The sequence below is a fragment of the Hemibagrus wyckioides genome, linkage group LG11, assembly GCF_019097595.1.
Source record: "Hemibagrus wyckioides isolate EC202008001 linkage group LG11, SWU_Hwy_1.0, whole genome shotgun sequence".
Classification (NCBI taxonomy): Eukaryota; Metazoa; Chordata; class Actinopteri; order Siluriformes; family Bagridae; genus Hemibagrus; species Hemibagrus wyckioides.
In genome coordinates, this window is record NC_080720.1 from 23,348,314 (window position 1) to 23,363,524 (window position 15,211).

At 36.5% G+C, this 15,211-nt stretch overlaps 1 protein-coding gene across 2 annotated transcripts in view; it reads right to left on the minus strand.

Annotated features, from left to right (window-relative positions):
• matn4 (matrilin 4) overlaps window positions 1-15,211 on the minus strand; it is a 22,461-nt gene continuing 7,250 nt past the window's right edge. The window contains exons 6-15 of one of the 2 annotated variants that reach the window (XM_058404045.1): window positions 14,463-14,585; window positions 13,425-13,547; window positions 13,129-13,251; window positions 10,563-10,685; window positions 5,194-5,316; window positions 3,802-3,924; window positions 3,219-3,632; window positions 2,598-2,750; window positions 2,315-2,419; window positions 1-1,231 (exon numbers count right to left, since the gene is read on the minus strand). In XM_058404045.1, the coding sequence (XP_058260028.1) occupies window positions 1,173-1,231; window positions 2,315-2,419; window positions 2,598-2,750; window positions 3,219-3,632; window positions 3,802-3,924; window positions 5,194-5,316; window positions 10,563-10,685; window positions 13,129-13,251; window positions 13,425-13,547; window positions 14,463-14,585 (1,469 nt within the window). In that variant the 3' untranslated portion in view covers window positions 1-1,172. The remainder of the gene's footprint in view (window positions 1,232-2,314; window positions 2,420-2,597; window positions 2,751-3,218; window positions 3,633-3,801; window positions 3,925-5,193; window positions 5,317-10,562; window positions 10,686-13,128; window positions 13,252-13,424; window positions 13,548-14,462; window positions 14,586-15,211) is intronic. The other variant, XM_058404046.1, reaches the window with a different exon arrangement.

The following is a 15,211-nucleotide window of genomic DNA, read 5'->3' on the forward strand; positions in this document are numbered from 1 at the left end:
TTTGTTTATTAGAAAGTATATAAAGAACAGGGGTCAAATTCAGGGGTTACAAAATTAAATGGGATAATCTGCACTAAAGCTGTTTTACACAGATAAATTCAAATAATAAATGATAATCTTGAAAATCATTTAGTCCAGAATTTTAACAGCATTTCATTATCTTCATTTCACATGCTGGTCACTATAAAATAATAATCACAGAGGACAAAAAGCATGAAAAAGTAAAGAGCTCTTACTGAAACTGATCATTGATCCTGTAGGTATGTGCAACTTTTTGTCAACTATAGCTGAACCAGGATATTTCAAACCAGAATTATTTAAGATATTAGTAAATTTAATTATATAGGTAACTACAGAAATAACACAATTCAGTAATTAGTTTATTATCTAAACAGGTGCATGACAAATCAATTATTTTTCAAACTGATAAATTTTATCATGATTCTTTTCCTAATGGAAGTGATATCATCCCAGATGACAGTGTCGCCATCTACAGGGCATGAGGGCTCACTGACTAGTTTAATGAATATGAAAAAGATCTAAATCATATGCTGTGGCCTTCACGGCAGGTCTTAGCTCTAGGGAACACTTATGGCCAATTTTGGACTGTATTAGCCAACAATCTTTACTAAGATCAAAACAGTAAATGATCAAATACAGTATCTCTGGGATGAACAGCGTACTATCCCTCTAGTTATGTTCCAAAGACTTACAGAATCTATGTGGCCATTTTGACACTGTACTGGTAGTTTGTAGTGACACTTTTCCATGACACATTTGGTTGTTTTTTTCTTTAATCTGTCATCTGTCTTTATATAAGTACTTTCTATTTAAATTTATGTCATTCTAAAAAAATCAATAAAAAAACATAAAAAAATTAAATTTTGTTAAATGTATAAACTGTACACCATACAGCAGTGCTCATATGAAAAAATTGATCATAAATATTTTTAATAATTGCTTAAAAAAAGGACAACTATAAACAGGGTACAATGAAAACTGTAAAACTGCATCTATTATGGACTCTAGTGCATGTATTGTCATGCACAATTAATCTTAATGTAAATGCAGTTTATATATTCAATCCCCACAGACCACTGGTTATGTAAAACGAATTTTACATAACAAGCTCATCCCCTGAAAGCTCTAGTCTTGCAGATGGTGTAATAATCTCATTTTCTTTGGAGCAGCTGCTTCTCCAGATACTCCAATCGTGTAGTCATTACTGACAGTGATACAGTTAAGGACTAGGTATAATGAAAAAATGTCACAAACTGATGGAGATATTTCACTGAATGAAATAAAATTAATTGAATTGAATTGAACTGAATTGAATTGAAGTGAATTGAAGTGAATTGAACTGGGGCAGCATGCAGGCTTAGTGGTTAGCACTGTTGCCTCACAGGAAGAAGGTCCTGGGTTCAAATCCCAGGTCTGAACAGGCAGGGGCCTTTCTGTGTGGAGTTTGCATGTTCTCCCCGTGCTTGCGTGGGTTCACTCCGGGTACTCCGGTTTCCTCCCACAGCCCAAAAACATGTACATTAGGCTGATTGGTAATAATTCCCCATAGGAGAGAGTGTGTGGTTGTCTGTCTATATGTGGCCCTGTGATGGACTGTCTAGGGTGTACCCCTGCCTTTCGCCCAATGTGTGCTGGGATAGGCTATAGCAGATCCCTGTGACCCTAATTAGGAATAAAGCAGGTATAGACAATGGATGGATGAACTGAATTGAGTAAAATGCATATCAAGTATAGCAAGGTATGCTGTGAAAGATGGGAGGGTATACAGGCCCATCACTGGTTGTGTATACACACTGCTAAATTAGTGGTTTGACCAGTATTCATTAAAATACTCCTTCTGTCCCTTAAAATAATAACAAGATAAATCATTTGTTTCAACAGATAGTTGATTCAATTCACAAAAAAGGCCTTTTTTGAAACCATAAACAACTGGTATTCTCTTGGTATGGGTACTGCACAAGAAAAGCCCTTTTGTGCTAGCATTTTTCCAGTGCAAGTGAGGGTTGTGCAAATGTGGGTTCTAAACAAATCAGGCCATTATGTGATTGAATATAATCACCTGTCACAAATATAACTAGCTATGATCACTTTTTCTATCACACGTTATAGTATTATCTGACAAGATTCTGACTTTTTACTGTAAAACATGCAGTATGTGGTGGGAAATGTTCACATATATTTTACCAGGGTATAATATTATATTAGCAATACTATATTAATTTTAATATTTTTAATACTATAATAGCATTTAATTGTAAAGACTTAGACTTAGACACAGAACTAAAAAGGATATGTTTCTGGTTGAGCTGGTTGAGGGTGACAGTTGTAGCCTGCTGGAACTCCACCAGATTGTCACAAGCACAGGGGTCCTTCACTTCTATTTCACCCTGACTCTCCTCTGCAATCCAAATCCAAATTTGATTATTAAACTTATATATTAATTTGATTATTAACGTGCCAACAAACACAATATCCTCCAGATGGTGCTAGAGAATAATTTATCAGTAGATAATCCCATTCATATACTCTGCTTGGTTTCACAAGTGAATTTTTCCCCCCACATTTTCACCATATACCTGGACAGACATTAAGTTTAAGGTTCTCTGCAATCTGGTTGATAGCGGTGAAGTCTGAGGTGTAGAAGAAATGTTTCTCCACTGGCTCAGATGCAATCTCTCTCAGCTCATCCTCTACAGCTTTGCCCACACCAACAGCATACATTGTAATTCCTGTAAAACAGAATAAATGTAGCTCTTCATAATTCATATCCTACCACAATAGTGAAAAATGAGCATGTAGGAATTGTGCAGTTTTATGAAGATATGTGTAGTAGTGTAAAGTCAAGGTGACTGAACTCTATTTATCTTGATGTGTTGCAACAACAACATTTGTACTTTATTAGCCCTTCAAACAGGGCAGATACATCCACATCGGCAACTGCCAAGAGTGGCAATTCGGCAGTGGTGGCCAACTGTACCAAAAAAATATATCATATCTGACTTTGAATTTGTCATCTTGTATAGATCTCTGTGAGCAAGCTCTTATTTGTGCATTGCAAGTCACATAGGTCACTATTTCTATAGAATAATTACTGAGTGTTACGGGAAAATACAAACATATTAAACCTATTTTTATAAATCTGTTTATTGTGAACACTGCTGAGTTCACACTGTGTTTTGCCATTATAAGCAGCTTACCTGCTTCCTTGGCCTTCTTGGCCCATTCTGTTATGTCATCTTGAGAACGTCCGTCAGTAAATACTAGCCCAACACGAGGTATGTTTCTTGAAGCAGCCCGGGCACCCTCAGCTTCAGAGAAGCTTTGCTGCACCATGTGCATTAGTGCAAGCCCTGTCATGGTTCCTTTTTCCATGTAGGCTACGTTCATCACAGCTGCCTTGATCTCTTCCTTGCTCTTGTACATACTTAATGGGAACTCAGTCCTCACCCGGCTGGAGTACTGAACAAGACCCACACGTGTCCCATGAGCAGAGATATCTAGTTGGTCCACAACCTGGTTGACAAACTGCTTGATGAGCTCAAAGTTTTGTGGCCGTACACTCTTAGAGCCATCAATCAGAAGAACCAAGTCAATGTTGGCTGATCTGCAGCCTAAAATTGAGGAAATGTATATTAACGATAATAAGGCAAAAAAGATTAAAAACAACAACATAAAAACCTGTTTAAAGCTCATCTAGACCAATTCTGTATAATGTCAAACTAGGCCTAGAGAGGTAGAGTAAAATATTTAGCTTGAAAGTTGATTTTTTTGTATGCATACTTCCACAGCTCTTTTGGTCATCTTGTAGAAGATGACCCTCGGGGCAGATACAATGGTATGATCCTGCTGTACTCACACACTGGTGCTCACAGCCATGCTCTACTACATTACACAAGTTGTCCGCTAGAAAAATACAAACAAGAAAACAAACAAGTGATTAGAAGAAATTTTGAGGAAATTGTAGTACCACTACATATAATGACAAAAGTACAGTGTGTTTGCATTTTTAAAAAAGCTGTTATGAAAATACTTAACCAGTAAAATATTTTTAAATTATGGCCTATATTTCAAGAATATAGTATATATTGTATTCTGACCCCTTTTCTTCTGGCACACTTTGTAAACTTTGTGTAATGAATTTAATTTTGATAAATTAAAAATGAAAAATTGAAATCATTTAATCACAAAAGTGTCCAGACCCTTTTCTCTGGCCCTCCAAACTGTGCCCCATTTGCTTTAGTTATGTTTGCTTGACAAAGCCAACAATCTGTTTTTCTTATTACTAGTAATAGTGCCGCTTGCATAGCAAAGCATCACTACTGTTCTTTCATATACTGACTATTAACTTGTCCCACAATACAAGGGACATAAAGGATGGCTCACATTAGCTGGCTTAGTGAGGAAAGGTGTGCTATGACATTTAGACATTTTCACAACCTGGCTTGGATTGTTTATGTAACAGAGACTCTCACTTTCTTTATCTTTCTTTCAATGTAACACACTTTCTTCTTCCATGTCTCTCTCAGTCTACCAGTAGCACATGCACACTCACTCTCCATATATCTTTCTATCAATTTACCTGTATAACTCTTACCCCTTCTGTCTGTCTGTTAATCACACTATTTATCCATCTATCTACTTGTGTCATTCTCTGTCTGTCATCTATCTTTATGACTTTCTGTCTTTCATCTGTCACCTTTTCTTTCAATCTCCATTTTAACTATAAATGCATTTAACATATATAACAAATAAAACTTACCATTATGACCCAAAAGCCAATATTGATTCATTGTGAAAATGAAAAAATAGTTCATAACAAATATTTTTAAAAAGTAAATTAAATGCTTTAAAAGTCAAAAGAGAAAAAATTACTGTCCCTGTTACTCACTAACTGTTCAGCAGCAAAAGGAAGTCTGGAAAAGCCATATCATGGCCTAAACGCTCTGGTAAAATAATACATAGTACATAGTTGTTTTGGAGTCATTCCAGTATTCAGGACAGAACACTTGGGAGAAATTCAAAACTACATAAATTTATGTTTGTGATGATTCTAAAGTTGTATATGAGTTTAACATCTATATTTTGTCATAAAAATGAATAAAATATGCTTTAATATTCATTCATAATAACAAAAACACTTCAAAATATGTACTTTAATTGGTCCATACATACCCTGACAGGTCTTTCCATCCCCTTGAAGTGTGTATCCCTCTTTACAGTGGCAATGGAATCCATTTAATACACTCACACATTCATGATCACAGCTGTGATTCCCAAATGAACAATAGTCAATCACTGGAAGGAGAAATATAGAACAAGCTTCAGTAAACATTGATTATGGAAATTAATGGTTGTACATATCAAAAGAGGTGTACAAGGGGTGGTACCCTCAAGTGTACACCTTTAGAGTGCAAAAGTGATTAGTTCATCTCATGATGTTATTATGCTTTGCAGTTTAGTTAATATATTTTTATTTATCCATGTATGGTTGGATTTGGATATGTGTGGTGAAAATAGTTAAGCCATGGACTAAGCCACTACTGGCCCAGGAAAATGTTTCATACTCCTTTTTGTAAGCTGGAGATATAAAGGAGATATAATACACATCTGTAACATCAATCCATTGGCTGTAAAGTAAATCAGCTCCAACTTCCAATCTATTTGTAAAGGCTCTTACCACCTTTACCACAAAGGGGAGTTTGGGATCTTGGAGCTGCAGGAAAGAGGCCATGGACAGGTGGTGCTTGAGCTCCTTAAAGTCTCCTGAGCTGCTAAGTTTCACTGAACCTGCCATGTGGACTTCTTTGTAGGGGTGGTTAGTGGCCATGTTGCTATATTTTTTTAATTAAATTATGTGAAAAAAAAAACAAAAAAAAACAAACAGGAAATGTCCAGAGAGCATTTTAGTACAGCCTAGAAAGCATTGCACTAGGCAAAGAAATGTTGGACTTGGCCGGTCCGTGACTGCCTTGATATTGGCTAGTTATTAGTTCAAATGGTGAGGAAGCCTTGGAATAAGCGTTATGAGCCTTCACACAGGTATCCTGACACTGGTGTCACCTGACTGCTACCAACCATGTCAACAGGTCTATAATGGGGTTGTTGGACTGCATACATGCAGTCCCAATCCATGACACTACCATGATGAACTAGATGTTTTGGATCATGAGCAGAGTCTTTTTTTCCCTCTGATTTTTATGTTGGCTTATCCTTTCAAACAACAAATGTAGCATTCACAGGTGAAAATGAAAACTAAAACCAAGTCAATCACGTTCCAATATTCACCTAAAAATTGGGCAGTCTGATAAACAATGTGTTATGTTCTATGTTGTTTAACACAGGTAATCTAATCTAATATAATATAATGTAATGTAATGTAATGTTATGTAATGTAAGGCAGCCTCAATAAAATTCCTTGCAGCTCTTGAATCTATGAATTCTCTGAGGCAATCATCCTTCTACTTTCATGGAGATAAAAAGGTAACACCCCAGAAGTTTGGGGTGTTAAGGCAAGGAAGCTTCCTTCCATGTTTTTTTTCCAAGAGCTAATGGTTGTTTGTGAACAAATGACATAGCCACCCACAGTATGAACACCAGCCTTCTTTCATGTGGGCATCCTGCTCCCAGTAACTTAGGCAGGTTTGCCCCAATTGCATCTGAGGGACCTATATGAGGCAGAGAAGCATCAGGAACCAGCCTGAAGCTGTTGGAGCTGCTCAACTTCCTGGCTCCTGTTATGCTACCAAAGATGGTTTCTCATTTGATTGACAGTTTGATTAGGTCCCCTGAAGAATGAAGATGGGTTGTGATGGGTAAACTGTCATTGAGTTTTTCACTTAGGCCTTGGTGTAAGGCCACCATAAATGCAGCCAAGTTCTAGTTCTTTTCCTCTGGTTAAGTAGAGCACAATTTATATTTTTTGTTTTACTGTGGTTGCTTTGTTAGATCCATGGTTCTCAGTTGGTAACTTGAATACTCACCCTGCACTGAAAGTGAACCAAGACTGAGTGAGCATCATCCAGTTCTTAATAGAACATACCCACAAAAAAATGTTAAATCTACGAATTAAAGAAGTCAGATTTAAACTCTCTCAAACACTCTCTGTGTTTGAAGGTGAGCACATTAGTAGACATACTGGCCAATGCTTTTGCCAGGACAGAGTGCATGACAGCCTCTTTGACTCTCTTAAGTAGTCTTATTGCTCCATTATTTTGGAATTGTCCCATTTCCCTCTGCTGGCTAAAGGCAAAATATAAATTTTTTACATGACTGTTTTCTTGTGATTAAGCTGTACTGCAAAATACATAGCACCATGTGACCAGCTAACTTGTCCAGGGTACATTGTGGAATGTGTGAGGCCACCAGTACCTCGGACATAGCAGGTAATGTGCACTATTATCTTGAGTGGAAGTGGGTACCTGCAATCAAGGGACATGGGCTATGGCTTGGTCTAGCTCCTAGTTAATAGCCCATATGAAGCAGGAGGGGGTAAGAATCAACACTGCTTGATATAAGTTAGCAAAGCTATAAGTTAGCAAAGCTAATTAAGCATTGCAACTCCTTAGTAGTGTTGGGAGTGTAGCAGTTTACCACTGCTACTACCTTTGCTTGATCCATTGAAACTCCCTCAAGGCTTTCCAGTATGTCTCTCAGCACATTTTCTATAAGGCACTGAAATACTAAGAGGCATTAGAAAGCCCATATGACATGATGCACTGTTTATATTGACCATTAGAAAAAGGCTAAATGCAGTTTTCCACTTTTGTTTTGTTTTTGTGACCAGTTTGTAGTCACTGAGAAGGTCAATCTTGTTTAAGAACTGTGCCTTTCTGAACTGCTCTGGAGCACACAAGACTAGTGGAAGAGGATAAATTTGACTGTGTAGTTGACACAGGGCTGAAGGCCACTGAGGCGGGTGACATCTAGGGTCTTATGTAACTCTGCTGAAGCACTTCTTAGATATACTCCTCAATGGAGCCTTGCTCAGCTGATGACTGGGAATCCAAGTCAAAGTGTGGCTGTAAGCACGAGCTCTTGTCTGTGATTAACAGTGGATTAAGCAGTCCTGGAACCAGTAGGTGAGTTACCAGTCTGGCCATAATAAATGAGGTTATGGAGCTCCGTCTGTGGCAGGGCCAGAATGACTTGATGCCTTGAATAGTTGGTGACCAGAAGTCTGATATGTTCATGGTGGGGTGAGCCTACCCACTCCCTGTAATTCATACTGGGAAATGAACTTTGATGTCTGTAAGGGCCTGACCTTTTATACACCAGCGTGTCTCTGACACTTCTACTGCACCATGGTCATTTAAAGTAAACATGGGGAACCATGGATTAAACAAACATGGCCATACCTAGACAGAGCTTTTTCAGTGCCCCCTTCACCTTAACTGGAAGCATGATATAATCCATAACTCTAACTCATAACTCATGATATAAAACCTCTAATTACTGTTATGTTAAATCAACATAGCACTAAAATACAGTGGTACCTCGGTCCTCGACCACCCCTGTATTAGAATTTTCGGTATTTGATTAAAATTTTCGAGTCAATTTGACTTCAGTGTACGAAAATATTTTCGGTGTACGACTCAACCATCAGGAACACCGGTTCTTGTTTCATACAGGATTGCAACGAATATCAAATTTTCATTTAAGGGGGACTCAGCCCCCAAAAAGGGTATAATAGTAAAAAATAATTAATTAATTAATTAATTAATAAATAAATAAATAAATAAATAAATAAATAAAATAAAATAAAATAAAATAAAATAAAATAAAATAAAATAAAATAAAATAAAATAAATGTTTGACTAACAGGGTAGGATGATAAACTTATTGCAGCATTCCTCTGTATTGCATACATGTGTATAACATTTGAATACTGAACAAGCCATGTATGAGTCTTCCTGATCTCACACACACACACACACACACACTGCGGATTGAAGAACGCTCTGAAAGACGGGGAGGAGCCGAAGTCTGCCGCCGTTTTCATATGAAATTTAAAGGGGACTGAGGCGATCACGAATTTGTGTACAGTTTATGGAGAATCGCAGAATTTTTAGGGGGGCTGAGTAGAAATTTTAAAGCCCCCCTAAAAATGGCCTAGCGACGCCCAGGCCACACAGGCTTTCCATTCGGTGCACCCTGGTTTAGGCAATAGAGATAAAGCAGTTTACATGTGTCATCTCTTCTGAAAGCATCATCTGTGAGTGCTTGTGTTATAACCCCACGCTATCTTTTGTGGTATAATTTCAGTAGCCATGTCTCTGAAAAAGGGTAAATCAGGCATCAGTGTTGCCAAGAGGAAAGTTGTGAGATCAACCATCGAGTTGAAACAGATTCATTCGTTTTATATTATTTCCTATAGGGAAAAATAATACGTTTTTTGACCAAATCGGTATTCAACCAGACTTTTGGAACAAATTAAGGTCAAACACTGAGGTACCACTATACAGATCTACAAAAGCACAACAATACTACAAAACATAATAAAGATTAATATAACTTTCAAAAAGTGTAATATTAGTAAATATGAGAAAAAAGAAGCAATAAATCAGGTGTGCAAAAAAAAAAGTTCTCGTACCTTCTAAAATCCACCACCAAGAAAACCATCTTGGTTTTGTTTATATTAAGGAGCAGATGTTTCCTACTACACCACTCCACAAAGTTATCCACCAGTTTCCTGTATTCCTGCTGCCCAATTCTAATACACCCTACCACTGCTGTGTCATCAGAAAACTTCTGCAGATGGCATGATTCAGAGTTATACTGAACAGGACAGTCCAGTGTGGCTCTCTTGTGTTGTTATTCACCACATCAGACAGGGTGCTCCCCAGCTGCACAGACTGGGCAGTGTCTGAAAGATAATCAGTGATCCAGAAGACACTAGACACACTGACACCCATCCAAATCAGCTTCTCACTCAGTAGAAGTGGTTGAATGGTATTAAAGGCACTGAAAAAATTTAAAAAAAAGTGCTTTTCCAGGATACCATAGCATTAGTATCCTTTTCTGCATCTCAGGTTAAGCTTAAAGGTTAAGGTTAAAGATATATTGTAAGACCAGATTATTGGACACCGAGACTGATACAGTCAAGGTCTATAGCCTTGCCTTAGTGGAATTTCCTTATTTAACCTCCTAACATGGCTGATCATCACAGTCATGCAAGACAATTTAGTGTGATGTCGTAGAGACCTTTTATAGGTTATCCATGAAATGTCATGAAATAAAAACTTCACTACTGGTACTCATCAAGGAAATAAGAATTCACATTGAAGATACTGAATGCATTTTTTTATGGTTTTCATATTACCAGTTCACCTGACTAACATGAGAAGGAAGTAAAGAGTTAACTAATGCAATTTTTTTTCATGTGACTTTTTCATACTTAACGTGTCTGTTAAAAAGCAAAAAGGTGTGTTCTAGTGAATGTAAAATTCTTCAGGACTAGGATTTTAAAGTAAAGAAGCATTTAATGTAACAAAATCATGCATTGCTACAAAGTTCTAAGTGTGTGCTTGGTCATTTCTCCTTACTTGTGCAGGTCTTCTTGTCATCATTGAGTTTGTATCCATCATTACAGAGGCAGTAAAAGCTGTTGAGAATGCTAACACACTTGTGCTCACAGCTATCATTTCCAAACGAACAGTAGTCGATCACTGGAACAAAGCCACAAAGATAACAGATTGACTTTTTACACATTAAGTAACTCTTTAATTACAAAGTAATTAGTTTTATAGTTTTTTAAATTTTTGTCAGGTGTTCAGATTGTGCAGTGATTTCAGAAAGTGTTCAGACTATTACATTTTTCCTCAGTTTATCATTATATAGCCATATGCATTGTACATCCTTTGCTATCACACTTAGAAATGATCTCTGACACATCATGTTTTTAACGAGTTTGATTGGTAAATTCATTTAATTGGAAAAAATTTGGAAAGGTGCACACATAAGGCGTCTCAGTTAGTCACGTCTACTATACTATATTTAGGTACATCAGGGTTGCCAACTTTGGTAGAGTGAAATATATTAATCAAATAACTTTAGAATTAGGGGGTAAAATGTGCATAAATAAATAAATAAACACTAGTTTTCTTCAACATTATGAAATTCTGTAAATAAATCAAGTAATTCTTCATCACTAGCTTAGCCAAACAAAATAAAACACAATTATTTTGTAATTTAATTATCGTTTACTATTTTTTATATTATACTAGATTAACTTTTAAAAACTTTTACTACTCTAAATGCTAGTTACCTAGCTACTCAATATAACCTGAGGAGGTCTCTTGCCCAATCCACTTTCTTATAATACTTTAGAATTCCCATTTGCAGTCATTATGATAAATACTGTTTTTAAATCTTAATCAAACTGTCTAATGCACATGTATAATGGCTTCAGTAAAGGATGAAGGAATAATAGCTATATTAGAGCGTAAATCAAATTATTTGTGTGCACGAATGCTTACGTTTCAAACAAAGTCTCAACACTTCTGTCTCCAGGGATCTTCATGCAGTCAGTGCAGGTGATTAATTAAAAAATGTGACTGATACAAAACTCAACCACTACTGACTGGTCTGGTCAAGAAGTTGCTGGGCTTCACTGGTCTAATTACACCCCTAATTACACTCTAGTGATCTTTGTTTATATAAAGTGACTATTTCAGTGCAGTAAGAAATTGACTGATGAAAAAACAGTGGCGGGCCGTGCATTTCACACCTAGGCCTTCACTGGTGTCCTTCCTGAATTTATCCACCTCTATACCATCATTATGATGTCACGGCAATAGATACTAATCAACCGTTAAATAGCAAAGTAAAAAAGAAATTAGGCTACAGTATTTCACACCTCACAAGGAATAGTCAATTTTTTTACAGTCCGCCTTGAAAATGCATTTGTAAATATGTCTGTGACCAAATCGATTTCTTCTCCTCTGTCAGCCATTGTGAGTTGAAATATATATATTTTATTTAGTTTGTGCAGTTTGCTGCCTCTGATTACTCCAATTATCCAATCAAAGGACGGGAAATTGCTGACGTAATCGTATGCCTGCTGAATAGCCCCAGTGACGCCATCTCAAAATCTGATTGGTTAATGTAACAATTTAATTGCCACTTATTTTAAGCTACAGGTGCCTGCACTATTGATTCTGAAGGCCTTAAGGCAGATTTCTTTCACCCTGGTGACACATGATGTCAGCCACTAGCTGAAATATGATTGGATAAATACTCTTATCATAAATATACACTACTGGAAGCAGTGCAACCAAGAGAAAAGCTATGAAATGTAGAGAATAGACTATTGGGAATAATTTAATACACATTCATGGAAAAATATATTAAATATATTAAAATGCAAGTCAGTGATTCAGATCACTGCTGTTTAGGCCAGCAGAGAAGGCCTTGCTGGCCCTGACGGCCCACCACTGTTAAAAACTAAGTGATTGATAAAAAACCCAGCCACCACTGACTGGTCCAATCATTCACTGGTCTAATTACACACACCTTCACACACCCACACCTTCTCAATACTGACAGAAGAAAATCATATGAGCAGATTTGCGACTATTTATATGCTGGCATGAAATTAATTTCACTGTGAGAAATTGCGTGAAAGTTTGAGACAAAAATTGAAAGCATGTGTCTTATCCCAAATGCATGAGAGTTGGCAATCCTGAGGTACAGTAATTAAGCATCATATGAGACAAATCAAAACACATGAGTAGCACTAGAGGGAATGCAGACATTTGGTCTGTCAAAAATCCTTACAGAATTATTCTAATAATGTCTCAGGCTGGAATCACAATCTTCTGAAGTAATGTAGTGTTTGCCAGTTTCTAAATGCACTGCAGGTTTCTGTGGGTGGAGGATTACTAGGCTTATACATTAACATGTAAAGGTTTTTTTATTATGTATCATTCATTACAGTGACAATAAAATTAAAGATAATCTTTTTTTATTTTAGATTATTTGTGCTGAACAAGCTGATAAAATATGATTAAAAATTGCCTATGCAAAAAGCTGTATATTTACAGCAGAGTTTAGCACATGTTCAATGAGAATGTCTGTGTGGGTATAAGGATGAGATTGGGCTTCACTAACTTGTGCAGGTCCTTTCATCCATGTTTAGTTTGTATCCTTCATTACACTGGCAGTAAAAGCCGTTAAGGACACCCACACAATTGTGCTCACAGCTATCATTTCCGAATGAACAGTAGTTGATCACTGAAACAGGCAGAGAACAGTAAGTTACAGTAATTGTACTTAATTTAGAATAGAAAGATGAGCAACAATTAATATGCAGCAACAACTAATTGTTAATGGCATAAGCCACTGATTATTACTATGCACAATTACTATGTGTGTGTGCAATGTGAGACTTTGTTGCCCTCACTGACTTGAACAAGTTGTTTCATCCTCATTGAGAGCATATCCTTCATTGCAGCGGCAATAAAAGCTTTGAAGCACACTCACGCACTCGTGCTCACAGCTATCATTCCCAAATGAGCAGTAGTCGATCACTGATGAGTAAGCAAGCAGTTATTCGTTCATATTTTATCAGCAACTTCATATACATCACATGCTCATGGCTGTACCATGACTAAGGCTACAGTTATTGTAAACTAACACATCTGAGTATACTTGTCATAAACTAGAATATTTGTGTTAATTTGACAGCATTGCACTGAAGTTCTTTTATAGAGATTTTAACAACTAGCAAATCAGTGTTATCAAGAACACTAATACATGCCAATAAATCTCACAATATTCAATAGTATTCAGTAGTAGGCAATAAGATTTTTTTACATACTGGACAATCATTTAACTGAAGTTCAAAAGACTGAAAACTAAATAAAGTTTCAAACAAGTATACCCAGGCTTAGTAGTATTCATGCATGTATACGATGTAAACATCATCAAAAACTACACAGAATCCATACCATGTTACATGAGTCAGTAATCAAGAAAGGGCAGTTTAACAAATAAACAGAAACACCAGGTGATATTTATGAAATGACACTGCAAAGGTATGAAGTATAAATATTTTGTTACAGTAAATGTCTTTGATTTCCTGGTCACCTTGATGACTTTCTTTACTGCCATTATTCACAGTCCATAACTCACAATTTCAATTCTTAGAATTAAAACCTGAGCAGCTGAGGAGCTGCTCAGTGTGCAAATAAACACATATTACAGAAAACATAAATCACCATATAAGACAGTAAATTGTAATTATATTGAAACTTTCAGAAACTAAATGTATTTTATTTCTGAGTTCTAAGCTTTCTTCAGAAAATACTGAGCATACTGGAATCACAAACGAGTCATGATTCCTTGTCTGGCTGGAATTTCTGTTATTTGGTCCACCCCTCTCTTTAAATGTGTGTGTATTGTGTAATAGCAGGAAAGCATGGTAGGTTTTTAGCACCACTAACTTGTGCAGGTCCTTTTGTCATCATTCAGTGTGTATCCTTCCCTGCAGTGACAGTTGAAGCCATTAAGGATGCTGGAACACCCATGCTCACAGCTATGATTTCCAAATGAACAGTAGTCTATCACTGGAACAAGTAAAGAAAAATAAATAATACAATAGGAAAATTAGCTGAAAGGTATTTGAAAATAATACTCTAGAAAAGCTCAAGAAAATATTATGTCAGTCAGTCAGTTTTTCAGAATTTCTACATATTGATGCTTTTCAAATCTAAATGAAGTGAAGGGACGATACAATTTAAGCTAGGGAGTCTTCAATCTTATCTACAAAAGGGACAGTGTAGCTGCAGGGTTCATTCCAACCAAGTCGGAGTTATCTTGGTCTCCAATCAGATACACTATATTGCCAAAAGTTTTGGGACACCCCTCCAAATCATTGAATTCAGGTGTTCAGCATACCAAGACATTTTGGACAATTTTATGCTCTCAACCTAAAACTTACTACTTTGTATTTATGTATATATTATTATTATTTCTATTATTGTTTAATTATCTTTCTTTCAATGCTTTTTGTGATTAAGCATTACAGTTTGTACTTTTTCCACTGCAATCTCTTACGCTTTCTTAGTACAGTATAAGTCTACCGGGAGGGTGGGGGTTATGGCTACAGCCTAAATTGATGTGTTGTATTTTGTGTTATACTGAACTATTTCCTTAATAAAACAATTGTTCACAAAAAAAGTGTGCCTCCTAC